Source organism: Arabidopsis lyrata (assembly GCF_000004255.2).
Source record: "Arabidopsis lyrata subsp. lyrata unplaced genomic scaffold ARALYscaffold_3, whole genome shotgun sequence".
Lineage (NCBI taxonomy): Eukaryota > Viridiplantae > Streptophyta > Magnoliopsida > Brassicales > Brassicaceae > Arabidopsis > Arabidopsis lyrata.
In genome coordinates, this window is record NW_003302553.1 from 23,541,503 (window position 1) to 23,568,242 (window position 26,740).

General features: G+C 31.1%; 2 protein-coding genes and 2 long non-coding RNA genes across 6 annotated transcripts; 3 read left to right on the top strand and 1 right to left on the bottom strand.

Annotated features, from left to right (window-relative positions):
• Positions 1 to 287: 287 nt before the first annotated feature.
• Positions 288 to 1,651, top strand: LOC9322316 (thioredoxin domain-containing protein 9 homolog). The gene is made up of 4 exons (XM_021033849.1): positions 288 to 399; positions 496 to 771; positions 1,049 to 1,207; positions 1,294 to 1,651. The coding sequence occupies exons 1-4, from the start codon at positions 379 to 381 to the stop codon at positions 1,471 to 1,473; spliced, it is 636 nt and encodes a 211-aa protein (XP_020889508.1). The 5' UTR covers positions 288 to 378; the 3' UTR covers positions 1,474 to 1,651.
• Positions 1,652 to 5,094: 3,443 nt separating this feature from the next.
• Positions 5,095 to 7,564, top strand: LOC9320246 (peroxidase 16). Its single transcript, XM_002884134.2, has 4 exons — positions 5,095 to 5,452; positions 6,027 to 6,215; positions 6,821 to 6,986; positions 7,071 to 7,564. The coding sequence occupies exons 1-4, from the start codon at positions 5,243 to 5,245 to the stop codon at positions 7,475 to 7,477; spliced, it is 972 nt and encodes a 323-aa protein (XP_002884180.1). The 5' UTR covers positions 5,095 to 5,242; the 3' UTR covers positions 7,478 to 7,564.
• Positions 7,565 to 7,728: 164 nt separating this feature from the next.
• LOC110230438 lies at positions 7,729 to 16,221 on the bottom strand. Its single transcript, XR_002333542.1, has 3 exons — positions 16,138 to 16,221; positions 15,556 to 15,637; positions 7,729 to 7,871 (listed from the first exon to the last, which is right to left on the bottom strand). It is a non-coding gene; the product is annotated as an uncharacterized LOC110230438 (long non-coding RNA).
• Positions 16,222 to 17,157: 936 nt separating this feature from the next.
• Positions 17,158 to 20,231, top strand: LOC110229760. 3 transcript variants are annotated; one of them, XR_002333151.1, is made up of 7 exons: positions 17,158 to 17,414; positions 17,580 to 17,696; positions 17,814 to 17,924; positions 18,150 to 18,751; positions 18,822 to 18,916; positions 19,330 to 19,393; positions 19,882 to 20,231. It is a non-coding gene; the product is annotated as an uncharacterized LOC110229760 (long non-coding RNA). The 3 variants fall into 3 exon arrangements; XR_002333150.1 differs by having other exon boundaries at positions 18,150 to 18,916; XR_002333152.1 differs by lacking the exon at positions 18,822 to 18,916.
• The last annotated feature ends 6,509 nt before the right edge of the window (positions 20,232 to 26,740 follow it).

Here is a 26,740-nt window from a genome sequence, read left to right on the forward strand (position 1 = left end):
TTTTTCCAGATACAGGTTTCAAACTTTGTTTCGGGAGATATAGGTTTTGGAATTTTAAATCGGAGAGATTTAAGATGAAAAGTTTTTTTTCGGAGGTATTTAGCACGAGGTTATAGATTGGTATGGATCTGCTATGATATCAATAGTTCTCGTGGGGAAATAGATCGATCGATTGGCCCAAATTTGGTAAATATAATGGGCCTCGTTAATAATAGATTGGCCCAAACATCTTAATATATTTCTAAGTCACGTGGAATGTCACGTGCTAATCATCTTCTTCATTCTAAAAAGTAAAAACCTAAATCTGCAAGATCTAAACAAAAACAAAAACTTCAGAAATTTGAATTCCTCAGAATTGCGGAGCAGAAAAAAGCAACCATGGCGAATCCTATTCAAGAGGTACAATTTCGCTAATGCAATTTGGATTCAATCTTCGCTTTTGCAATGTATTATTTTTCTGTGAATTGATTTGTAATTTGGATTTTTTGATGGCAGATTCTGGAGAAACAAGTTCTAACGGTAGCGAAAGCTATGGAAGATAAGATAGACGACGAGATCGCGTCTTTAGAAAAGCTTGACGAAGACGATTTAGAGGTTTTGAGAGAGAGAAGGTTAAAGCAAATGAAGAAAATGGCAGAGAAGAAGAAACGTTGGATTAGTCTTGGACATGGTGAATACTCTGAGATCCATTCTGAGAAAGACTTCTTCTCCGTCGTTAAAGCCAGCGAACGCGTCGTCTGCCATTTCTACCGCGAGAATTGGCCTTGTAAAGTATGGATTCATGATCTCTTGCTTCAACATTTTCGAACTTTTTGGTGGTTTCAATAGATTTCGATTGTGTAGTTCAATGTATGATCTTTGATTAGAGATGTTTGGAATCAAAGAATGGTGCATCTTGTTCATAGATACTAGACCTTGTGGATGTGTCTGCATTGCTTGATTCTTAGAGCTTGTGGATAGTGATGTGTTTCGATTCGATGTCACGGTTGTTTCGATGATTGGTGATTTGTGAAAATCCTGTGTGTTTGAATGATTGATGTTTGTGTAGGTGATGGATAAACATATGAGTGTATTGGCAAAGCAACACATTGAGACACGTTTTGTGAAGATTCAAGCTGAGAAAAGTCCGTTCTTGGCTGAGAGGCTCAAGATTGTTGTTCTTCCTACTCTTGCACTTATTAAGAACACTAAAGTCGATGATTACGTGGTAATAATAATTGCTTAAACAAGGACATTTTTTTAGTCTCTTTAGGATATGATTTAATGGATGATGAATGTTGTTGTTGATGATAGGTTGGGTTCAATGAGCTGGGAGGGAAAGATGATTTCAGCACAGAGGATTTGGAAGAGAGAATAGCCAGAGCGCAAGTGATCCATTACGAGGGAGAGTCATCATCGCTTAAAGCAAAGTCTACTACACAAGTCAGAAGGAACGTGAGGCAGAGTGCTCGTTCAGATTCCGACTCCGAATAAAATCCAAGTTTTTTCAGCAAATTTTCGTTGGTATGTTCATGATCCTCACTCTATCTTCAGCCCTTTTTTGTGTGAGTTTGTTGTATTGTGCGAATTCAGTTGTGATGTTTAATACAAAGTAGGAGATGATCTAACCTTGATAGTTCGAAAGAACGTGTTGATGAACTTTGCCATTCAAGTAATCAAGCCACATGCAAAGCTTAGAGTCAAAACCAAAATCTTTAGAGGGAAAGTCATTCAAAACGTCTGTGTCCATGGATGATTCCATACATCCAACGAAAGAAGTCGCCAACCATTTTCAGTTTTTCTTTTGTTCTACATTACAATGGAAAATAGGGATCTACCTGATATTGTTTACCGGCAATTTTTAAGATCATCACATGAATAATCAGCAACAATTTTTTTTTTATCTCTTAGATATCTTAGTTTACCCGTACTCTAAAGAAGAGTAAGTTTACACGCATACGAACCCTTGTGATCGAAGCTATCTTAGATGTCTCTAGACTAACTTGTTGGCGAATTGTTACAAGAGAGAAAAAAATAGGTGAAAAGTATTCGAGTATTTTGCATTGACCCCAGTTCAGAAACCGGCCGCACTCTCTCTGAATAAAATACAACCACATTCTCACCAAGAAGAGTTATTTCAGATTTCTGATCTTTAGTCTCGAACACACTTACTTCCCAAGAACGACTCTTTTTCTCTCTCGTTCTCTTACTCCTTCAAGCTTTTCTTGAGCCTCGAGACTTAGTTTCACATTCTTTCGTCCTCCTTTCTCCCTTTTGCACATATCCCATCAGTGTTTTGCCGGCTTCTACGTATTTGTTTCTTACTTGCAGTTCAAAAGATGATTGCTCTAGAGATTGAACATAACATTATTTTCCCCCAAACAAGTATATTCATGTAAATGAATACCAAATGAATATATTTAACAAAATAACATACTACATTTACAGTTTTTCACCCAGTTTTTTTCCAATACATTTTTATATTTTCTAATAAGGGTTTTGTGCAAAAAAACCCTCGAAGTAGCCAATTTTTGCAAGAAAACCCTCCATCTCAAATAAATGCAAGTCAATACCACCATCTCAAAAGTCATCCGCAATATAGCCCTCGCGTGTATCGATGACGTGACAGCCGTTAACTCCGTTCCAAAACGTCACGACAAGTGAACTTTTGTGAAAAAAAACACTCAAAGTAGTCAAGTTTTGCAAGAAAACCCTCAAAGTAGCCAAATTTTGTGCAACAAAACCCTCAAAGTAGCCAAGGTTTGTTTTGAAAAAGCGACTGTTGGAGAATTCGATTGTACATGGAAGCAAAGGAAACAATATGGTAATAATCGATTTTGATATCTTCTTAAATTTATGATCATTGGCATGATCAAAGTAAGACATGGTGGAGCCATTTATACGAGAAGGAAAAATCTAGGGTTTAACAGAAGAATTCTGTAAAATTTACATAAGTTTTCTGTAAAACCAGAAAATCTTCTGTAAAAGCCCAAATTCGTCGCAAAATAGACAAAATATTTTGTAAGGCTCAGAGCCTCGAAAAACGTGCAAGCCACGAAATCAACTTCTGTAAGACTCCGAGCTTCGAAAAACGTGCAAGCCACGAAATCAACTTCTATAAGACTCAGAGCCTCGAAAAACGTGCCTGGCACGGAATCACCTTTTGTAAGGCTCAGAGCCTCGACAAAACATATATTACTTCTCTAAAAATCATAGCTAACTCTTGCGTATATTTCGTATTCTCGTTCACTCGAATTCCATCTCTGTAATCACAGAAGCACGATTATCGTTAATAAGAGAAATATCTCCGTTCGCTCCCAAAAACTCGTACTTATTTATTATTGCAACTTCGGTACGAACAATAGGGTGGATAGATTTACATACAACAATTTTTATTTTTGGGTATTATAGGTAAACCCGAACCCGTACCTGAATTTTAAAATACCCGAAAGGTTTTTTTTTGCAAAAATTGGTTTAATGAAGGGTTTTTTTTGCAATTTGGCTACTTCGAGGATTTTTTTGCATAAAACCCACTGACGGAGTTAACGGCTGCCACGTCATCGATACACGCGAGGGCTATATTGCGGGTGACTTTTGAGATGGCGGTATTGACTTGCATTTATTTGAGATGGAGGGTTTTCTTACAAAAATTGGCTACTTCGAGGGGTTTTTTGCACAAAACCCTTCTAATAACAACTCTAACAATTTTCATTTACTTAAATAAATCTTCATTCTTTTATTAATTTTTTTAAATACCATAGTTTTGACATTATCTTTTCTATATTACAGTGAGGGGTAGGATTTGCATTATTTTGTTTAACGTGTTTATCGGTCAAAACACGAAAACTATGAACAGCCAAGAGATTATGACACAGGCTGCGTAGTTTCTTCCTTGAATCAAGGTTTCATACCATGTGATAAGTTGTCATTTTAGAGCTCTCAAGATTTATATTAATTTTTGTCTTAATCCATTGGAGAAATTTTTATATAATGACTAATCAACTTAATTACTGCCTATATCTCATCTCCCGTGATGCTTTTTTCATTTTATAAAAAAAGATCTCCAATTTCATAAGTTTTTTTTCTAGTGATAACTCACTCAATTGCATTATATCTAATTATGTAGCTTAATAATTGGTAAGTAGCAGACAACAGACAAATGAAATAATGTTTTGAACTTTTCATGGATCATCAATCAGACGAACAAAAGAATGTTATTAAGAAAATTTAGGCCATATATATCTTAAACATTTTTAACATCTTTTTATCTGCTCTCTTTGGCTCTATTTTTATCAACGGATCCTACTTTAGTATGGTCCTTAATCCTTATTCATTATTTTGAAAATTTGCAGTACTTGTCAACTTTTTTTTTTTTGACATTGTAGATCATCAAAAATAATGTATACCACACCAAAAGTCACTTTCCATCACTAGTCAACTAAAAATCATATCCCTCGTTGTAAACTTAGATCTTGGGGAGGATGTAATCTGGTAAGATAGATCAAATCACATGAGGAGTTCTTCTTAGCCCCTCTCTTCTTCAAGTAGTTGCTAAGAAGTGGTAACATGGCTTTGAGTTGGCAAAGATAAGATCAAGATAAATTTAAACTTGACAGTGAGATTGGTTTAGTTTTGCCTTAAGCTCAAAAAATTTGATTAGTTTTTTTTAGTGTGACTAACAATATTTTTTCTTCATAATTATGTTTTCAGTCAATTAAACTCTTTGATGCATTATCTAAAAAAAAAGCCATATATATAATTATATATTGAGGGTTGTATTTATATATTACCAAAAATACATGGTTGAATAATACTTTCAAAGAGACATATATAATCCCAATTAACCCAAACATGTAATATTCTATCGTTGACCAAAACAAAAGTAAAACTTAATCTTGTTTTTTGACGTCGTAATTATTTGCAATATAACAATTGGACGTTTGAATAAGCTTATGCAAATATGTATTTAAAAAAAAAAAAATCAAATGTCCACAATTAACCCTATCTACAAGAAGAGTATAATAAAATAAAATAAAATAAAATAGAAATCACTATGTGAGCCTCAACCTAGCCTCACATCAAATTGTCAAAATCTATGATTGGACATTACAGAGTGTAACAAAGTCATTATCATAATTGTATTCATCAAAATTATAAAATAAACTAAATTGCATGTACCATACGTAACCCTTAATTATAAATTTCCTCTCTATAAAAAGAGACAAAAACACACACAAGGAACAAAACATTAACTTTCTAAGCCATGAAGTACCAAGGCAGCTTCTCCATTGTTGCTCTTTTTCTCATTCTCTTTTCTTCATCTGTCTTTGCTCAGCTACAGACAAATTTTTACCGGAAGTCATGTCCTAACGTCGAAACTATTGTCCGCAACCCCGTCCGCCAAAAGTTCCAACAGACTTTTGTTACGGCTCCAGCCATCCTCCGCCTTTTCTTCCATGATTGCTTCGTCCGTGTAAGATTTTTATCTAATCGATATATTGAATTTTTTCCCCATAAAATTTGTGTTTAAGTTTACATTTTGTAAACGATATTGGATAGAAAAAGCAGACTATGTGTTTTTTCATGAAATACAATTATTAAACAAGTAAATGAAAAATATAAATATGAATGTTTGTTTAAAACAATGAAAAAGTGTTATTGGTACTTTCATTTGCAAAAAAGTTTTTTAGATAGATTTTTATTATTTTGGTTTATTGATTCTTCTTATTCTACATAATTTCAATGGTTTGATGATTTTTAAATTCCACTCAAAATCTCTTTGTTTTTCAAAACGTTTAGTTATATTGATTTTGTAATTCTACGAATTTTGAATGTTGTTGAAACAAAGATATTCAATTTATAAAAACTAAACGTTCAAAATACTATGAAGTTGTCATCATGTTTTAAAAATTTATAAAACATAATGAAATCTCTCAACTAAACAAAAAGGATCTCTGCCAAAATGCAAATTAAAGTACCAATAATTAATTCTTAGGAAGACCCATTCTCTTGTATATATTGTTTTGACTATTTAACGTTATATACAGGGTTGTGATGCTTCGATATTGCTGGCGTCTCCATCGGAGAAAGATCACCCTGATGACAAGTCACTAGCCGGAGACGGGTTTGACACGGTGGCAAAGGCAAAGCAGGCCGTTGATAGGGATCCCAATTGCCGTAACAAAGTCTCATGCGCTGACATTTTGGCTCTAGCCACTCGTGACGTCGTCGTTTTGGTACATTTCAACTCTTATATTGATCGTCTTTTTCTAGTTTCCTCGACAACTTTTATCCATCTATTCAGAATTCTATTACTCATCTAGGCTAAAGGGAAATGTCAAAAACACAACAAAAAAAAACCTAGGCTAAAAGGAAAAACAATTCTTGTATTCCTTCTTTTGTGACACTAAGTAACATTAATACATTACTGTTTCGTTTATATGTAAAAAAAAACAAAATCATGATTATAAAAAAATCACTAACGATTTGGTTATTATTAATATTATTATTATTATTATTATTATTATTATTATTATTATTATTATTTGGTTATTATTCTTTTTGTGTGATCATCCATAAAGTTCGGATTCCAATAACGAGAAGGCAACTTATGTGCAGATTTCCTAGCTAAGAGAGTGCTCTCATGTAATGAGTTATGGTCTTTGTATAATGCTTATCCATCTTTTCTAAACATTCTTGTAAACCATGACATTGACTATGAAAGCTAATAAAGTTTTTAGAAGGAAAAATAAAAAAAATCTTTTTGTGTGATTATTATTTTTTTTTTTGTGTGTTATTGTTACTAAAAGACAGTGAAACTAAAGATAATAATATATTGTAGACTGGCGGACCGAACTATCCGGTAGAGCTAGGGAGGAGAGACGGCAGACTATCGACGATAGCTAGCGTTCAACACAGTCTACCCCAGCCTAGTTTCAAATTGGACCAACTTAACACTATGTTCGCTCGTCACGGTCTATCCCAAACCGATATGATCGCACTCTCAGGTATTTAAACCGATGCAAACTGGATTAGACCGATTTTCATATATCTTAGAACCAAGTCTAACAGTTGATTTTTATGATATATAGGAGCACATACTATCGGATTCGCACATTGTGGAAGGTTTTCAAAGAGAATTTACAATTTTAGTCCTAAACGCCCGATTGATCCGACTTTAAATACTCAATACGCGTTACAGTTGAGACAAATGTGTCCCATTCGGGTTGACCCGAGGATCGCGATTAATATGGATCCAACTTCTCCAAATACCTTTGACAATGCTTATTTCAAAAACCTCCAAAAAGGGATGGGTTTGTTCACGTCAGATCAAGTTTTGTTCTCTGATCAACGGTCTAGATCAACTGTCAATTCATTTGCTTCTAATGAAGCAACTTTTAGACAAGCTTTTATTTTGGCTATAACGAAGTTGGGTCGGGTTGGAGTTAAAACCGGTAACGCCGGTGAGATAAGACGGGATTGTTCACGTGTTAATTAGTGATTTGTTGTTTCTTTTTTAAGTTTTGTTAATTTTTTGAGTTTCATGGTTCTTTGATGAAAAAAAAAATAAAGAATTGTTTTACCACCCTTATCTATACTATTAATTGGGAAGCATTGCAAAATAAATAACCTCACTAAGGGTAAAGTATTACATTGAATGCCATTGGAAATTTTTCAATCTATGACTAACTAAAAAATTTCGTCAAGGGGTATAATGGACAATTTGACTATCACTAACACAATGATCTTGGATCTTGTAGTCGGATCTCCATTCGGTAAAATACGCGGGTCTCGGATCTACAAACGGTAAAACACGCGGATCCTGCATAATAATCATAGTGGGCTTTCGAGTAAATAGGCCCAATACGATGCCTGATATTTATGATCGAGATCTACAAAAATTAAAGTTAAAATAAATTAGAATCAATACTTTCACATATATTTCCATAACAAGAAAATCTAAAAATTCGAATTAGAAAATATCACTTCTTCTATATTTCTATAACTACCCAATCCCATATATTACGTTGATTAAAAGAAAACTTATTCCTAGATTTTCGATTTCATTTATGAGTTTTTACCACAATTAATAAAATCCGTTTATATCCATATTTAGTTATGAGTTTTACCAAAAAAAAAGAAGGAAATCTATATATTCGATTTAAACAAAAATCATTTCACCGATCTTTCTATAGCAACCAAATCCCATATATGCAATATATTAGAAGATAACTAATTTCTTTATATTGGAAGGTTCAAAATTTCACCGATCTTTCTATAACAACCAAGTCCCATATATGCAAATCTAAGAAGAAACAAAAAATGACATTTACGTATTTAAAGATATTACCAAAACAAACGTATCCCATAAATTTCGTATACAAAATAAGGATAGATAGTAAAGGTAACAATAATTCGTTCAAAATATTCAAATTTGAAGGTTGTTTTCAATCTGATTCGAATTCAGTTAATATATTTTCCAAATATAACAATAACTATATATTCATTACATCTCAAATCAAGTATATACCTTAAAACTTTATTTAAAAAATGGATTTGCAAATATATTCTTTTGATCTAATAGGTCTAACCCTAGCCGACCTCTTTTTCATATAAATATAGAACTAGGGGAGGTCCCCGCGCCCAGCGCGGGGTTGTATGTTGATTAAGACCAGAATTAATAATTAATATTTAGGGTTATCAAGTTAGGGATATTTATTGAATTAATTTTGTCAAGAGTCTAATTTTTATAACGACATTAATATAGAATTATGGTAAAACGCTATAACTTTTGATATATATTATTAGTAATCAACAATTAATAGTTTTTTTGAATCACAAACAATTATTAGTGTTTATATCTTGATATATATAATAGAATTAAATATAAAAAATCTATATATTTAAACCAACAATATATTAGCAACGCCCCGACCGCCACTGTCCATGGGTTCCCACGTCCAGTCTCGGTCTTTAGGCCCATCTTCTTTGTTTTGTCGTACTCTTGATTTTATGACATATTCATGCTTACTCGTTTCTTTCATATTAGCAACGCCCCGACCGCCACTGTCCGTGGGCTCCCCACGTCCAGTTTCGGTCTTTAGGCCCATCTTCTTTGTTTTGTCGTACTCTTGATTTTATGACATATTCATGCTTACTCGTTTCTTTCATATTTGTAATGCCACGACCGCCACTGTCTGTGGGTTCCCACGTCCAGTTTCGTTATTTGAGCACATCTTCTTGGTTTTGTAGTACTCTTGGTTTTATGACATATTCACGCTTCCTCGTTTCTTTCATATTTGTAACGCTCCGACCGCCACTGTCCGTGGGTTCCCCACGTCCAGTTTCGGACTTTAATTTGGGCCCATCTTCCTGGTTTTTGTTGTATTCTGGATTTTATGACATATTCATGCTTTTAGATTGTATGTCACTGGAGTTTTTCGTAGTTGGAAACAAATAATTGAAAAATATAATCTCTTACCATATCTCTTACCTATCAAGTAAGTCATCTTGCTCTTTGAAGTAGTTATGTACGTAAAATTTCAATTGTATAGAAACAGGCATCTCCTTTGTATATATCGTGTCATATTTATCGTCCCTATTGTAGTATCTTTGTCTCTACCTTCGCCATTGGTCGCTGCGTAACCCTTCAGTTGATCTCTTGTTTATAAAACCCATATAAAAAGTTGTAAGAGAAATATCATTTTCTTAACTGTATCGTATATGTATTTGTAGTATATTGATCTGAGATTGCAAAGATGTATGCCTATCAAGAAGCTCTTAGCAAAGTAAACACTGAAGATAGGTACTAAAAATGAGAGGGTTACAGAGAGCAAGTATCTATCCCTTAGAAACCACTATGTGCAACTGAGAATAATTCATATATGTACATACATACACATGTATACAACGTATTGAAGCTTTTAAATTTAAATATCGAATGCTACAAAACTGGAAAATTGCTTGTGGAGAAAGCAATATGAACATGGCCACATATATAACAAATAACCGATTATGCTTGTCGTAGATCATTCTCTTTCAAACCAAAAGTTTTACCTAAACAACATATCAAGTGACTCACAAGATATACATAAGAGCCATATCCTAAAAATATCCGGCAAAGCAAAAACGCTCCAGGTTCGAGAAGGAAGTCATTGGAAAATTTGAGTATATACCAAACTGGAGAGTAATTCGGCTACAAAGAGAGATGTGTTGGTTTTGAAGAAAAAGCTATGTGATGCTCTACCTTTTATTTATGAATTTTATGCTATGAATATATGTTTTTGTCAGGGTTCAACTTCAGTCTCCGGATTAGAGACTTATATTCATCCGACAAACAATTCGATGTCACAATCAACGCTACAAAATTGGTGGGTTCTCTCTATTAACAAACAAAAAAAAATCCTGGGGTATATATATATTTTTTTTTGTTTTGTTAGATCCATACGACGAAGAACATGACGAAGAACACCAAAAATTCTCATCAATCTGGTACGTTTGATCTTATTTTTATTAGTTTAACAATTACGATTATGTCCGAATCCGAAATAACCATGGCTCTAGACTCCTTCACACCATGGCCACATATCACCGGAGTGGAGACGATTTCAAATTCGGAGCTTCTCTTCGCATATAAAATCATACATATGGTCTCTTTGTTTCGGGTTTCCTCTACAATAATTAGTACATATTTCAAAACTGAGCTACAAAAGAGCACATTGTCAATTTTGTTAAACATCAAGATTGCTTCCTACCTTCCAAGAAACATGATAGACTAATTCACATCCAAGACCAAACATTAGCCACATAAAGCCTGAATCAAATTAAACGATCTTAGGATGCTCTTCATAATCCGTAAGTTAAAGAGACTTGCATTAATATTGCAAATTAGACTCTAGAGGTCCACAATGGTTAATCAGAGTGTATCAAAGACGACGAATAAAGCATGAATTAGAATATCAGCAGAGGAAGCACACAAATATTCAATAAACGTAATCAATCACTGAGAATAGCATGGACCCAACTTTTGAAAGATTCATAAAAAAGGAAGATTTTTCCTATGCAACAATATTCAAACAATGAGAAGATCAATGATTGATGACTAACCATACAACCGAAGCAAAGCCATAAACAGAAACGAAAGTACTAAAGAGCCACAACAGCAGTGATACGACATTTGTTTCCTCGCACTGGAAACAATGACGTGCTTCCATAAATCCAATCTAGTTTTTATTGAAAACAAACCTGCATTCATAATAAACACTACTATTAATTATTATTTTTTATGCAAGAATTAAATGGCAGTATAAAAAATTCAATGGTTAGTGCCAAAAAAAAAAAGCAAGGATTAGTTATGATATCAAATCAAAATTAAATATCAAGCAAGGTATTTACATAAAATTAAGGCAGTGGAGGATCTAAGAATTTTTTATATGACAATATCTACAACTAAACAAAGAAAATTTATATATTTTTAAAACAGAATCATTATTTGTTTTTTGGTAAGATTAAAACCGAATCATTATCATATTAGTAAATTTATCATTTATTTATTATTATCCACGTTAATTTAAAAGTTTAAGAGAATATCTGCTTTTTTCTCATAAAAGGATGGAATAATAACATAACTCTTTTAGATTTATAACTATATTTGACATTATCATATTAAATCTATTAAGATAAATATATTTCTTTTTGAAAAATATAAATAAAATGATAATATAATTATTATAGATTTACAATTATATTATTATCCATGTCAAAATTTTAAAACATTTTACTTTTTTCTCACATAGGAAGATAGAACAATAACGTAACAGTTTAAGATTTACAACATAAAAATAATATCATAATTGGAACGCCAAATCATAATCAACACAATTAACACAACTCTAATGGGAAATTAGAGTTATCTTGTGATTAAAATACTAAACAAACAAAACTAACCGAAACAAAACAAAAGTCTTCCTTTCAAAATCATTAACGTGACGGATTGCTGACTGATTAAGTTGAAGTTTTAGGCATTTAAAGATCTAGAAAGATGATTAAGGTTAAACATTTTTATTTATTTTAAACAACGTTTGAATGTTGACAAAAAAAGAAGAAGAGAAGAAGAAGAGAGTGTTGGGACCATCGGGAGAGACAACGTTGAGCAGCTGCGAAAGAAGCCAACGTTGTCTATTATGTTCCTCACAGTGTTTGATTTGACTTTTGATGACATTACACTCCTGTCCACTTGTTATCTCGAAAGTTCATGCAATAGAAAATTATTAAACAAAACAATTTACTTTTATGTATAAATCCTAGGGAAGAACCGATCAAGCTAAGATCAATGGTTGTGGTTTTAGTACCGTATACTTCTCAAATATACCCGTTGAATAACGGAAATCCGCAAGACGGGGAGGAGACGAAGTCAACCTAGCTGGCAAAGGAGCTAACCCAGCTCCTTTGGTCTTATTTATGGTCATATGTATTTAGCAAAATATGGTATACAAACCGAACCAATCAACAACAAAACCTGGTTTTAAATTGTTGTATATTTCTCAAAAGTCAAAACCCATAATAACCAATGGAACAGAAGAAGCTAATGCAGAGCATACTTACGCTTGGAGTAAAGAGTGATGCAAGCTTCCATTGGCACACCCGAAACCGCATCAGAGCATGGAAAGAAACCTAAAAACCAATAAATTAAACAATAATTAAATCTTAGTGCATGGAAAACGAATCCTATACATACCAAAGTCCGAATCTCAGTGCCTTAGAATGACTTCGATACCAAAAACTTTAAGTTACTACTTCCATATATGTAATATTTTAGTTTGGGGAGAGAGATTGGCAACGAAGAGTAATTCCTGAATTTAACAGCCAAGTTTGTTATTCCTAATCTAAAGAGAAGAATACTTAAATTGTATTAACGACAAAAATTAGCCTCCTCTGAAGATTCATCCCTGAAATAAGTCATCTTTCTGACTTTGTGGCAACTGTGTTATCAAAAGTTGAGTGTTTCTTCTGAAAAAAACATATTTGAAAATAATAAGAACATGTACCTCAACAAAATCGGGAGGTACCTCATCTTTTTACAACAAAAAGAAACATACCAAACCATCGATGATTACCTTCTCAAAAGTTGAAACCAAACTTTTTGATTATAAAAATTGATTTGAACATATAAACCATAAATACAAAAAAAAAAAATCAAATTTGAACATATAAACTATAAGATCACCTGTTTATTTATTGAATTAGGTCCAAATTTTCCATACACCAGTTCACATCGTCCCCTCCATACATCCATCCTACAATAAAAAGAAAAATTAAAATTAGGTAGAAGCAAAAAAAAGTTTGAAAAAAAAGAACAAAAAAAACAAGGGTTAGTTATGATCTGAAATTGAATACCATGAGCAAGGTATTTATATTGAATAGGAGGCGGTGCATAATTTAGGGTTTCTAAATTTTTCGACGATAAATACAAAAAAAAGAAAAGAAAATTTACATATTTTAATAAGCAAATCACTATCATAATAATAAATATTTGTAAAACTGCCATTTATTCATTGTTATCCATGTTTATTTAAAATAATATTTACTTTTTTCCGTAAAAATATGGAATAATAACAACTATTTTAGATTTACTACTATATCTGATACTATCTTATAAAATATATTAAAATTTAAGGGAAAATTAATTTCTGTTTCAAAAATAAGGCGGAACAATAATATAATTTTTGATTTACAATAGATAGACATGCATGGTATCCATATGCGTCATGTCACGCTGATCCATATTTTTTCCCAATACTCGATCTAATTGCTATTATGTGCAAAAATCACCGCCGTTCACGTTCATGTTCACGTTAGCACTCCATACCTTAATTCACATGTAAACCTCTCTGCCTATCTCTGACTTCAGCTCTCTCATCTTCGAGTCTCCCCAAGAAAGTTTTGACACCACACCAACATTTCATTCGTCAAAATTAAATCGAGTTTGCACAAGGTTACAACCGATTAATAGGTGGTCTTCTACCTTCTATTTACGATTTTATGCTATGAATATATGTTTTTGTCAGGGTTCAAGTCAATCTCCGGATTAGAGACTTATAATCATCCGACGAACAATACGATGGCGTGATAACCGTTTCTAAATTGGTGGGTTCTCTTTCATTGATCTACATATTATTTTTTTTGTTCGTTTTTTTTCCAAATATTTAGATTGAAACGACGACGAACACGACGATCATACCAAAAATTTCATCTATTCCGGTACGTTTGATCTTTATTTTAATTAGTTTAACAATTAATAGCCGTTTACGATTAATTTCGGATATCTAAATCTTATTAATTTGAGTAAGGTTAGAATAGTATTCTTTTATGTTTATATTAATGCTCCGATTAATAATTTTCGGATATTTGACATTATCATCTTAAATATATCAATATTATAATAAATATTTTCCTTTTCCGATTTTTTTTTTTGGTATAATTCCTTTTCCGATAAATTATGAAACAGATCTGTTTACACAAAAGGACAAAAAAAAAAAAAAAAAAAAAAAAAAAAAGAAAAAAACCATCAACCGTCTCCATTCACACGTTTCTTCATTATGATCACGAATTCACGTTCATGGAAGCTTCATCATACATTAACACTTACAAGTTTCTTCGTCGAGTTTTTATCCAAGGTTTCTTCGTCAACTCTGTATCCAAGGTAATAAATATTTGTTCTTTTCATTGGTTAGAATTATAGGGTGCAGGATAGTATTGACGTCTTAAAGACATAACATGGGCAAGATACTATGAGAAGCTTGACTATTCTGCTTCGACAGATCAACAGGTGAAATTCTATCACTAAATTATTAGATCTCTGTTATTGCTATGAATATATGCTTTATGTTAGGATTTCAAGTTTTGCCTTCGTTTAGAAGAATTATATTCACACGACGAAGAACACGATGAATTCAATTAAAGCTTCCTAACTGGTACTTCGTTGTTCCTTTTTTTTTTTTGGTTAATTATCATGTTTATTGTTTCCAAAATTATTTTTTCTTGGTTAATTCCGAAATTCAATTTAATTTTTCCAAAATTAATTAGATTTCATTAAGGGTAATTAAGTAATTACGTAAAATCAAGGACTCAACAAGAGCCGAGAGTCCGACACGTCAGCAAAAACACTTCTCAAATATTGTTATATATAGATGTCTAATAACATTTTCAATACTCATTAAACTTTCAAACGACCCCTAACCTTTTGCTACTCCTTTTTAAAAAATGGCTGCAAAAGACCAATTTTGCTACTTCGTTTCTCATTTCTAACAATGGATGAAATCTTGGTATCACCAATCTTGCTAACATCAAACCTTTCAAGACAAGCTATAGAATCCAAGTGAAATCGTTCATTTGTGTAAAGGTGATTAATGCATATCAAACAATGGCAAAAAATTTTGTACTTTGCATCTCTTATTTAGTACTTTCATATTAGCATATACTAGGGAAAAACAAAGTTTTCTATATGAAGCAACCACAATTAGACTGGTAAATATGCAAATCTAATAAACAGAGTGTCTAAATTATGATCTCACTAACCTCTAACATATAGATTTCTGAAAAGCTCCAATGACTGATAGCCTCCTCCATATCTTTATGTTACTCGCAATTTACGCTTGACCTGGATACATTCAAATTTGTTTGTAACATGTTTAAATTTTTGGTAATAGCTATTGTTTTCTAATAATCGTATTTGTTTTTTTTTTCTTTGTTTATCCTCTTCTTCCATTAACATAACTATATTTGTAGTATATTGAAATATATATATATATATATATATATATATAAGTTAAATTAAGTAGAACTCTTTTCAGATAACAGAATATACGGTTAAAAATTTATGGGTTAAAAAAAATAGTTCGGTAAACTGGAGTTTTAATGTTCATCTTGCTTCTGTAGCTAACGACAAAAACTACACGAAATCAAATTCGTGTTAGTTTATTTAATTCACTGAACAAAAATTTGGATATTCAATTGACAATAATTACCCATTGCAGATCTAGCTTCTTGACAATCCTTGGACAAAGATTTCTATTCAAACATAAAAATTCACAGATTGGGAATTGAACCAACATATTAAAAATCAGTAGAACTATATATCTTATTCAATAATATCCTTACCTCTTTAAAGAATTCACGATTTGCAACACAGTATAAACGGAGACGCAATAGCTGTCGCAATTGATTCTTCGATCGAGCCATGTTTTGTAGTTTTTTTTAATGTTATTAGTTTTGTTCGGTGGGTTTTCCTTTTTTTTTTTTAAAGATGAGACAACGATTGTTCCTTTTACAAAAAATTTTCTCTGGATTTTATTAATAAGACTACATTCATCAGCAAGAGTACATAATGGGTTTACAAAATTAAGCAGCCCATGAAAAGCCCAGTCGATGATACGCTAAGGAAGAAGAAGAGATATCTTCACTCAGACACGTGTTAGGCAGTAAGAAGCAACAAGGACAACAACGATTGTTCTTTAATAAAATAAAAATCTGTCCAAATAAATAAATTAAAATTCATTAATATTAAATGGGTGAAGGATGCATTATTAAACACATAACTTCTCCTATTGTTCAAATTATATGTTATGCACCAAACTATATATTTAAGAAAACACATAAAATTATCTAATTCTAACGCTAATTTATTTTTAAAATTCTCAACTTTCAATTCTAAAACTAATCAAATAGAAAATACAAACTTTTGCACCAAACTATTTTTAAAGCACAAAATATAATTCTACAATTATTATGCTAAGTTTATGGTATCTATACTATTTTATAATTCACTAACCCAACAAAATATATTAATACAAAGTTTATGCAAAAATGTTCATTAAAACACTTCTCCCGCAGGAACGTGCGGGTCAGGATCTAGTTCTTATTTAATTTGGAACACCATTTCTCAATATTTGTTAAATATTGCTTGTTACCGCAATTTACAACATACCGAACAATTTGATTAATGAAACAATCTTAAATATTTAGCAAAAAGAAAAAACAATGTTAAATCTTTTCAAAGTGAATGAATTTAATTTAGCAATGTTAAATATTTAGCAAAAAGAAAAAACAAGGAAGCAAACAAGACAAATCTCTTACTAATAATAGGAACTCATTGAGGCTTCAAAAGAGTTCCTTAAATCATGCCACATCAGCAACCCAAAAAACTGTGGCCACGTAGCTCTCTTTACAAGTTCTTTCTTTTGTTTTGTCTTTTGAAATTCACTTGCCAATTAGATAAGTTTGAACGACTCGGCTTCCTCATAAAGTCATAATCTCCCTTTTTCTTCGTAACAAAACCTCTCATCACCTTCCTCTCATCAAATAATTTCGCTCGGATTGAAGATGCGAATGGAGTTTCATTCATCACCGCAACGAGCCCAGCGACCAGAATTTTTGAAGTAACCTCCCTTCCCTGTCTTCTTATTATACAAATACTTTATCTACGTATACGCTTTGGATCCCTCGATTGAATCGAGAATGAATCCAATGGAGAGGTTTCAATGACCTCATTATTAGTAGTAGATTTGTTTCACGTTTTTAGATTCGATCGTCCGTATGAGCAGGGGATATCAAGAGTGTTCTTCAGTCCACCCTAGGCATAAGAGCATTTAAAACTTGGAGTTAGAAAGACAAATATGTTTTATGTAGAACTATCCGCGCATCTGTGTTGTAAAAACAAGGTTTCTTCTCTCTTCTCCAGAAATCATATTGAATTGAAAATTTCATCAATGCTAATTCAAGTGAAGAACAAAGTGATTGTTTTCTTAATTTGGTTTGCTTCTTCTATTTCGTTGCAGCACACCGAAGCTTTGAAGATGTGTGACGGTGGCAGGGTCATGCATGTGTAGAAGAGGAGGCCATACAAAGAGTCGTTGATGTTGCGTTACAATATGAACAAATAATCGGAAGTAGGTTATGCCATTTCACGATTTTTAACAGCCCATTTTACATCAATTGCCATAAGTTCTTCACCTATGAAAGCTTTCTCCCCGTTTCTTTACTCTTACAACATGAACAAATCGCTTTGTCTTAGTAACTACTGGATAGATGGTTCAGCGAGTAAAGAGATTAAATAAAAATAGCTTTCTGGCGTGTCATGCTCTAATCTATTACCCACTTTCCTATATGCGCAGTTGTCAACTTAACACATTGATCTTCCAAGGCTTACAAAAGTTGTTGTTGGTAAGCTACATTGACTGCATCTTATTTTGACCAATAGAGCAGAGAGTTTAGGCCTATTTCTTTAACATTTGATCATGAGGTATTACACTTTATTATCTACCATTGGTTGTTTCCCATGACACAAAGCGTTCTTTTCAGTCTTTTATTGTAAAGGTAATAGGGATTCTTTACTTTCTCCCTGCCTTGGGACTCTTAATGTTATTATGGACAGTCTATTGTGACTTTAGAATAGGTTAAATAATACGTTAGTGTTTCCCTACATTATGAAATCCATATATACGTTTGACCGGGGAAAAGGGGATGAGAGTTGATACAAGCATTCACTAAAAAGGTCAAATGTATAGTTTCTTCTCTAATCTTTCAATTATTTTATATGCTGGTACCGGTGATATGTGGGTTTAATGCTACGTTAATGGGTTCTCAGACTCGATTCATAATCTCTGTTTTCTTTCTCAAAATTAGCATGCTTTATTGAAAACGTGGATGAGCTAAAATCAAAGGGTGTTGATGTGATCATCTTCTTTGCCGATAAGTATGATTGTTTCAATGTCAGGTAAGTTTCAGTTACACTAGCCTTCTCACATTGTCACGTAAGTGTGATCATTTTGTTGAGTCTTTTGCAGAAGCATATGAAGAGAGTTGGCATTTGACCGCCCCGGTCGCCCGTTTCAGTTACACTACCCTTCTCACATTGTCACGTGAGAAATTATCAGTTCAGGTTCATAAGACATTCAACGTTGTGTAGTAAATCAAACTTAATGCTAAGATCTCTCAACTGTTTCACCACAGTCTCTTTCGTTTTACATGTTCTCAAGATAATATTTTCTATATTTAATTTGGTTATCCGTTACATGATGATATATAAGGTCTGAAACGCATGGATATAATAGTTTTTTCACTTGGGACGAATATTAATTCTTCACGTAAACTATAGAGATCCCATGTTATGAGATTAGTATAAACGTGAACACCTTTACTATAATCTACGTAGTTTATGATTTTCTGTATTTTAAGAGATAACATTTGTTCGTTTGGATGCCATGGAAGACCGGAGTTTTATTCTTTCATTTGTTTTCTAGAGTTCTTCTCGCTGATCATATTAACTAACAGTTCTCCGTTTTAACAATGAAGCTGTAGGAAACAGAGGAGTACAAGGAATATCAATTTCCCACAAATTTGTATACAATTGTGAGAGGTAAATTGTCCATCTATTATCATTCTCGAATCTTCAAAGTAGAATTGACTTCATCTGATGCTTAGTTAACGTCTACATCAAATTTATCATTATCTTTTCGTCAGATCTTTAATAGTAGTTTAATTTTCTCTTTCTTGATTATTTAGATATACACTTTTTCTTTTAGCATATTTTTTCGTTGCATGTTAGCATATTTATATATACTAGGAAGCCTTGCTACACGCATATGGGGTATGCTATTCAACTACCGAACTCAAAGACCCAAATTTGAGGGGTTTATACATGTCATAAGTTAATTTTTTTAAATGTGATTATTTCTATCTCTAAGTTTTAGTCTAGGAAGTGTCATGAGTCCTAATAAGTTCTTGGAACCAATGGTGAGTGCCTACTATTTCTTTGACGTTTGCCTTTGATAAAATCTACTATGTTGATTTCAACTTATGTCTTTATTTTTTTTAACTTGTCTTTAGTTTCTGTTTTATTTGTAGGTTTGATTTAAATTGTCGGACGAACAAAATCTACATGTAGATGTAATACGAGATCATGGCACTGATAATAGGAAACTTTTTGGAGAAGGATGTAATAGTACCAAAATGAGAAGTAATGAAATGGAAATCAAAGAGAAAAAATTATGCCCCCAAAAAAGGATGGTTAAGACGTGAACCGGTGCACATTTATTCGAGGATATGTGCAACATTACAACGAGGCACTTACAAACTCAAAGTTTAATGTTATTTCTCTGCTTGGATTTGAAAAGACTTTAGAGATTGATCAAAATTTATCAAAAGAATTGCGGAAAATAGCTCTTTAGTATTCATCAAAATTCATGTCTTTCTCATATAGAAAACTTAAATCGGTTGTACAAAATTAAAATATAAGTCCCACGCTATAGCCCCTAGTAATTTTGAAAAGGTGAAAGTACTTACGTTGAGAGAAAAATGGCCAATACTCTTGGCCCAAATGAGGTCTCAAAGTTTTTTTTATACTTCTCATAGTTTAGTGATTCTTTTTCAGAGGTAGAGTATATTTTCCAAAATGGGCTATCCATGTTTCCTACCATAATCAATTCATTCATAACCTCAATGGAAATATCCAACAATATTAATTTCTTGTCTCCACCACGGCACCACCCAACTAACGTTGTGGTGGTGTATTTTTCTTGGATTAGAGATCAGTGATCTCAGATCACAATAGAAGTATATACAACGATGACGAGAAATCAAGGATATTGGATATTCTTATTGCAGCTGTGAACGAATTGATCATGCTGGGAAAACATGGAAAGTCCATTTTGGGAAATAGACTCAAGCTCTATCAGAGAATCATTTAAAATATGAAAAGTAATTAAAGAAGTTTTTGATAATGCATCTTATAACTCTTTGGGAAAATATGTTTATTTGTGTCTTAGACTTTAAAACTCAATTCTAAAAATAACTAACTCATTAAGAAGACTTATATATGCACCAAAATAACTAATCAATAGACATAAATAACGCGCCAAAATAAATTATTAACAAAATAAATATTTTTATATATTGTTTGAATTGACTAAATAAGAAATTATATTTTCACTTTAAAAACTAGTATTGACTTCGCATTTATAACTTTTCAAAGTATTACCTAAAATCATAGGATTTATTTTTTGTTAAAAATTATGATAATATCTTGTTGACAAAATATTAATATTGAAAATTTCAGAAACATACACATCAAATCAAAAATATGGGGACAATGAATGTTAATACTTTTTTCTTTCTCATCTACATGTTTTAGAAAAAAAAAAATGTAGAGACAATGAATGTTAACATTTTCTCCTTCGATCTCATTCACATATATTTTTTTTACCGCTTACAAAAGAAAAAAGCAGACTCATTTATAATTTTTACTTCATTGACTAACCCTTAAAGCCCTAATAAACCTATGTATGAATCTATAATGACTAACCCAAAAAAATTGTTTAGTAAATAGGCTAGAAAAAAAAAAAGAAAAATCAAAATAAAACTCAGGAAAATATGGCCTGGACTAAAAACTACTAATAGGCCTAACCTCAAAAGTCAAAACGGATATTTGATCCATTTTATCTATATAACAAACTGATGTATGTTACAAATTTATGGAAAACAATTCTCGATTATATTATTTTCTTGGAAACTCAATTATTATTCTACGGACTATTTAGACTTTCTTTCTTTTTGACAAAAAAGAGGAAAAATAAAGAAAAAAAACATATGTGAAGGAGAATGAGACTCGTCTTTGTAATTCTAACCAAAACCTTTTCGTTGGAAATCTGGTCAAACTCTTCAGTCTCCCTAAAGTATTAAAAACATTAATGGCTTTTTGGCTTGGAAAATAACATCATTCATTCTTTGATAGACACCAACCTTTAACATATCCAAATCTAAACTAAAATAATTAGATATTTGCACTAAAACCAAAATTGATCTACAACTTAGAATAACATTCTAAAACTGCATTGATGACCTCTTTAACATTGTTGATATCTTGAATACATTTTTTTACTTTTTAGTAGGGAGATCTTTTAACTATTAAAATATACTACTAATCATGCATTATTCAAAATTTTTTAATAAATTCTTAACTAATGTCTTTTGATAATTAACGAATCATATGGTATACGAAGGAAATAAATGAGGGGTTTAGGAATATAAAAAGTTGTAAAGTAAGTGCACGTGGAGACATTTGTGGAAATGCATCCAAATTAAGAATAAAAACAATGTACTTAATTCAATCCACATGCTCCTCTTCAATTCAAAACCATACCTTTGGGTCCCCATTTTTCGAAATTATATTTAATCAAATAGTATTCAGTACTAAAATCATAACATGTCATTCACCAATCACAGACTTTGTACAAATTTTCTGACATCATTGTACGATTTTTCATCATTCAAACCGACAAAAATAGTTCAATGTATCTTATTAATACTGGTTCTAGTTGAATGAGCGGAATTAGATTTTCATGAGATTTATACTTTATGATAGAAATATTTATTCGTTTGTTTAGAAGAATGTACGGAAATAGTTACAGTTGTGCTTAAAGAAACAAGCTAAATATTCTAACTCTGAACATGTTCATATCTAAAAATAGTCAAAAGTTGTTTAGATTTTTAAGTGACACTTTGATATATCAGGTTTAATCCCCATTTAGCTCAGTGTGTCTGACCTTGAAATTGGACAGTTTATTGGCATTACCCAAAAATGGACAGTTAATACAATTTAGCAAAATAGTAAATTCTTTTGTAAATACCATAATACATATAATTTTGTATTTCACAATTTCTATCGAAAACGAGATAGTATAGGGGGTAATTTGAATATTAGGTTCTAAATTTAGACGATATTGTATTAATTCGAGTGGTGGATATTTATTTTTTCAATGTAATTATGTGAGTATAGTTTTTCCTATTTCCTGAAATGTCATAGTTAACACGAGTACTTCAATTTGATTAATAGTCAAAACACAAGTTAATGAATTAAGATATAGTATTAGCTATAAACAGATACATTTAGGGGGTGTTATTGGTTTGTGATTTAAATAGAGTTTTGATGACTTTAATAAAATCATAGAAAGTGAATAAGTGAATGATTTTAGAAGAATTGTTAGAGAGTTTTCTATAGTCTTGTTGATTAGTTTTTCTATAATCTTGTAGAATCTCCCAAACAATCTCAATATTTCAACATACTTTCCATGACTTTATTTTGTAAAGAAAAGTGTTTAAAATCATAAACCAATAACACAATAATTGAATTCATTAACAATCATAGATTGTCATAGATTGTTTTGTTTTAGTTGAATAACACAAAACTTTTAATGACTTTATAAAACTCTTAATCCAATAACACAATATTCATTAAGATTTTAAATGACTTTTTACAAATCATAAACTAATAACACCAAACTTTAAAAGAGTTTAACAAAATCTTGATTGAATAACAACATATTCTACACAACAATTAAAGTCATTAAAACTCTATTTAAATCACAAACCAATAACACCCCCTTATATTTTGCAAGTCAAACCATAGTTTTTGGAGTGTAATATAGAAACATTGAACCTGCTGTATTAAAATACAGCAGAAACATTAAATTATAAAGACAAACAAGGAAAAAAAGAACACTTTGTAATTAATTGGAAACTACTAATCCCTTAACTTTCTTGTGAATAATGAGCCGAAAAAGTGCAGTGTGGTATGAAGAAAATGTGATGTCAATTTTCACAAAAGTGTGATTTTTTTTTTTTTTTTTGAATTTAATGTTAAATTATATTCAAGAAAAAAATAAACATGTTTACAACTTAATGCATATTGTTTTTAAAAACACTGACAAGAACAAGTTATCATCCTCAATTTTGTCTTGAAGCAAACCACTCTTCAATGCCTTCTGCATACTTCAAATCTCCTCCACTCATAATCGTGCTGAACGGTTTCTCATGTTCTTGTCTATCATTCTCATTAGCTTCTCGCACAAAAGTGTGATTTATATACGGTGTGGTTCGTATATGGTATGTTTAATCATTTTTGTCATTTTTTTTTTACTACTTAAATTAGGGTGGGTTATGTGCCTTTACAAACAAAGAGTTTAAGTTGAAAAGGTTAAAAAAGATTCTAAACATAGTATCATAGTAGTTAATTTTATCAACTAATTAATCATACAGTTTTTTATTTTATATAAATATGAGTTACTCGAAATGTTTTAGAAAAACTTAGTGGAACTTTTGATTATTTTAGCCGATCAAACTTATAGTTATCATTTAACACTCGTTCTACTCTAATTGTTATATATTTACTGTACTTACTAGATCATCACCCGTACTAAAGTACGGGTTGAATTTTATTTATTACAAAATTTATATAATATATATATTAGAACTAAGTTTTAATATATTATAATAGTAAGTAAAACAATATTAATTTTTTTGTCAATCCCTATATACAATATTAGAATAAATATAGAATTTTTTCGATAATACTCAATTATGGATAATTTTTTTTTTTTAAGATATGAAAACGGATAATAATTTTTTTTTTTTAAAGTAATATTTTTTGAACAATGAGTTAATTTATGTTAACAACCACAAAATAGGACTGCATATATTTCAGTTAGATCAAAAATTAAAATATAATCGCATATAAAACATAGATTATTTTTGAATTAATTAAGAAAATTAGCTATTATTTTGAATTAATTTAGAAAATTCTTTTTCAATTTATAATTCTTTAGTTGTTGAAAATTGAAATAGAGATTTGTTTGAGCTAATTACAGAATTTGTTTGAGATTTATAAGTACGGAATTTACCAATTATTCGCATAATCGAATATGTTATAAACATATATTTAGTATATAATAATACCAAAATCAACCCGTGCGTGGAGTCTATATTTTTATTTTAGAATCTCAATATTTTTTTTGTAGTTTATAAAATTATGAATTTCAAAAAACAAATTATATGAAATTAAATATAACTATTCAAATAGTTAGTTATAAGGATCAAAACTCATTTCATCATATAATATATTATATTTAACCCGCTACCTATTATAAATATTTTTAAAAATAATCAAATTAGAGTATTTATAATTTTTAACTTTTCGAACTATTAAGTATTGATGATATTCTCTAAAAATATCAAGTAAAACTTATTTTAAATTTTGCAAATTAAAATATTTAAATTTTATTTTAGTATATAAAATTATACATTTCAAAAAAAATAAATATATAAAATCGAATATAAATATTCAAATTCTGACCCGTTGCTCAGTCGGAATTTTTGTTGACTTTTATTTTTGTGTAAAGAAATATATTACTCAAGTCTGAATTTTTGACCCGTTTAATTGTTTCCTTTATAGATAGAACAATTTATATGCGTTTTTAAAAATTCAAATCTTGGCATATGCAGAAAAAAAAATTACTTTTTTATTATGTAGATGATATGATGATTTATTTGTTTCATATTAATATAATCATATAAAGATGAGAGGTGAAGTTTAGTGATTAATAACAAATTAATATGGTAAGTTAGATATCAAATCTTATATGTTCATTTTGATTGGTCATTTAAAATAAAAATAATAATAACAGATTTTCGTTTTATAATTTAATTAAATTAATTAAATGCCAAAATTAGTATTTTACTTATTTATCCTTAATAAATTGAATGAAATTTGTTCTAAAAGAAGATTTTTATAATGGCATTCTTAAGTAAATTCTTACAAAAGAGAAGGTTAGTTAAGGGTATCTTATAAAGTGTATTCCCCAAATAATAGTATAGGATATGTTTTACTTAATCTCCACTAATCATATTTATTCAGCTTGATCCGTATTTTTTCTTCATTAATTTGTCTTGTATTTGGCGCTTATGTGACAGAAAAAAATAAAATAAAAAAAATTTGTGTACTGGCCAAGTGTATTTGAATGGTTAATGCACGAAAGAACATTGTCATCGGAATAAAGGATCCCATCCCAACCTTATTTTGTGTATAAGTTAAATTATCAAAAAAATTAGACTATCTAAGTGCATTTTCTAAGATCTGAAAATTCTTTACATCATACATATATTAGTTATAGATAAAATTAAGTGAGGAAAAAGAGGGAATTCTCTTCATGTGAGGATGGTTGAAGGGAAAAGCAAAGGATCTAGCTGGCCAATGAGACATACATATAAGTATATATCTAGGTAAAATTCACGAGTTCAAACGAATTTCGTGAGAGGTGTGAGAATTGATCGATCTGCGAGCGGTAAACTTTGTATTCGATTTTGTGTAATTCTCAGGATAACGGCTACAGATCTTTGTCACGTTACTAATACGAACAAAGTTTTATCTAGTTGTGTTTTTTTTTTTGTTTTTTAACATTAGTTATAAAGTTTTATCTAGTTTGTTGTGTAATTTCTTTTTTTCAAGTGGGTGGTGAAACTAATAATTCCAAAGTCATCACAAGTGCGGCCAAAGAGAATGATCAAAAGGAGAATAATTGATGAGGAGGGTAAAGTAGAGGTAAAGGACAAAGATAGAACAAATGGGTAAAATCAAGGACACAAACACATGCACACATGCATACATACATGACATGCATTCATATTCTCATACAATATACAAGTATATGTGTGGATCATGTGTATAGAGAGAGAGATCGGGCATGTGAAGGCATTAACAGGAGGTGGGGTTTGAGTGTTGATGTCTTCATATTCTTGCAATGGAGCCACATGGTAAAGAGGGAACTCAAGCCCCCTCTCTTTTAGGGTAGGTATGATTCATCCAAATTTAGACCTCTTCCATGTGACTCCATGTGTTTTTTTCTTCCATCACCCATTATTCACTTCTTTTTTT

Coding starts and splice junctions, on each gene's coding strand:
- LOC9322316 (XM_021033849.1), top strand. CDS start 379: ATGGCGAATCCTATTCAAGAG. Junction 772..1,048: donor GCGAGAATTGGCCTTGTAAA/GTATGGATTCAT, acceptor ATGTTTGTGTAG/GTGATGGATAAACATATGAG. Junction 1,208..1,293: donor CTAAAGTCGATGATTACGTG/GTAATAATAATT, acceptor TGTTGATGATAG/GTTGGGTTCAATGAGCTGGG.
- LOC9320246 (XM_002884134.2), top strand. CDS start 5,243: ATGAAGTACCAAGGCAGCTTCTCCATTGTTGCTCTTTTTCTCATTCTC. Junction 5,453..6,026: donor TCCATGATTGCTTCGTCCGT/GTAAGATTTTTA, acceptor CGTTATATACAG/GGTTGTGATGCTTCGATATT. Junction 6,987..7,070: donor CGATATGATCGCACTCTCAG/GTATTTAAACCG, acceptor TATGATATATAG/GAGCACATACTATCGGATTC.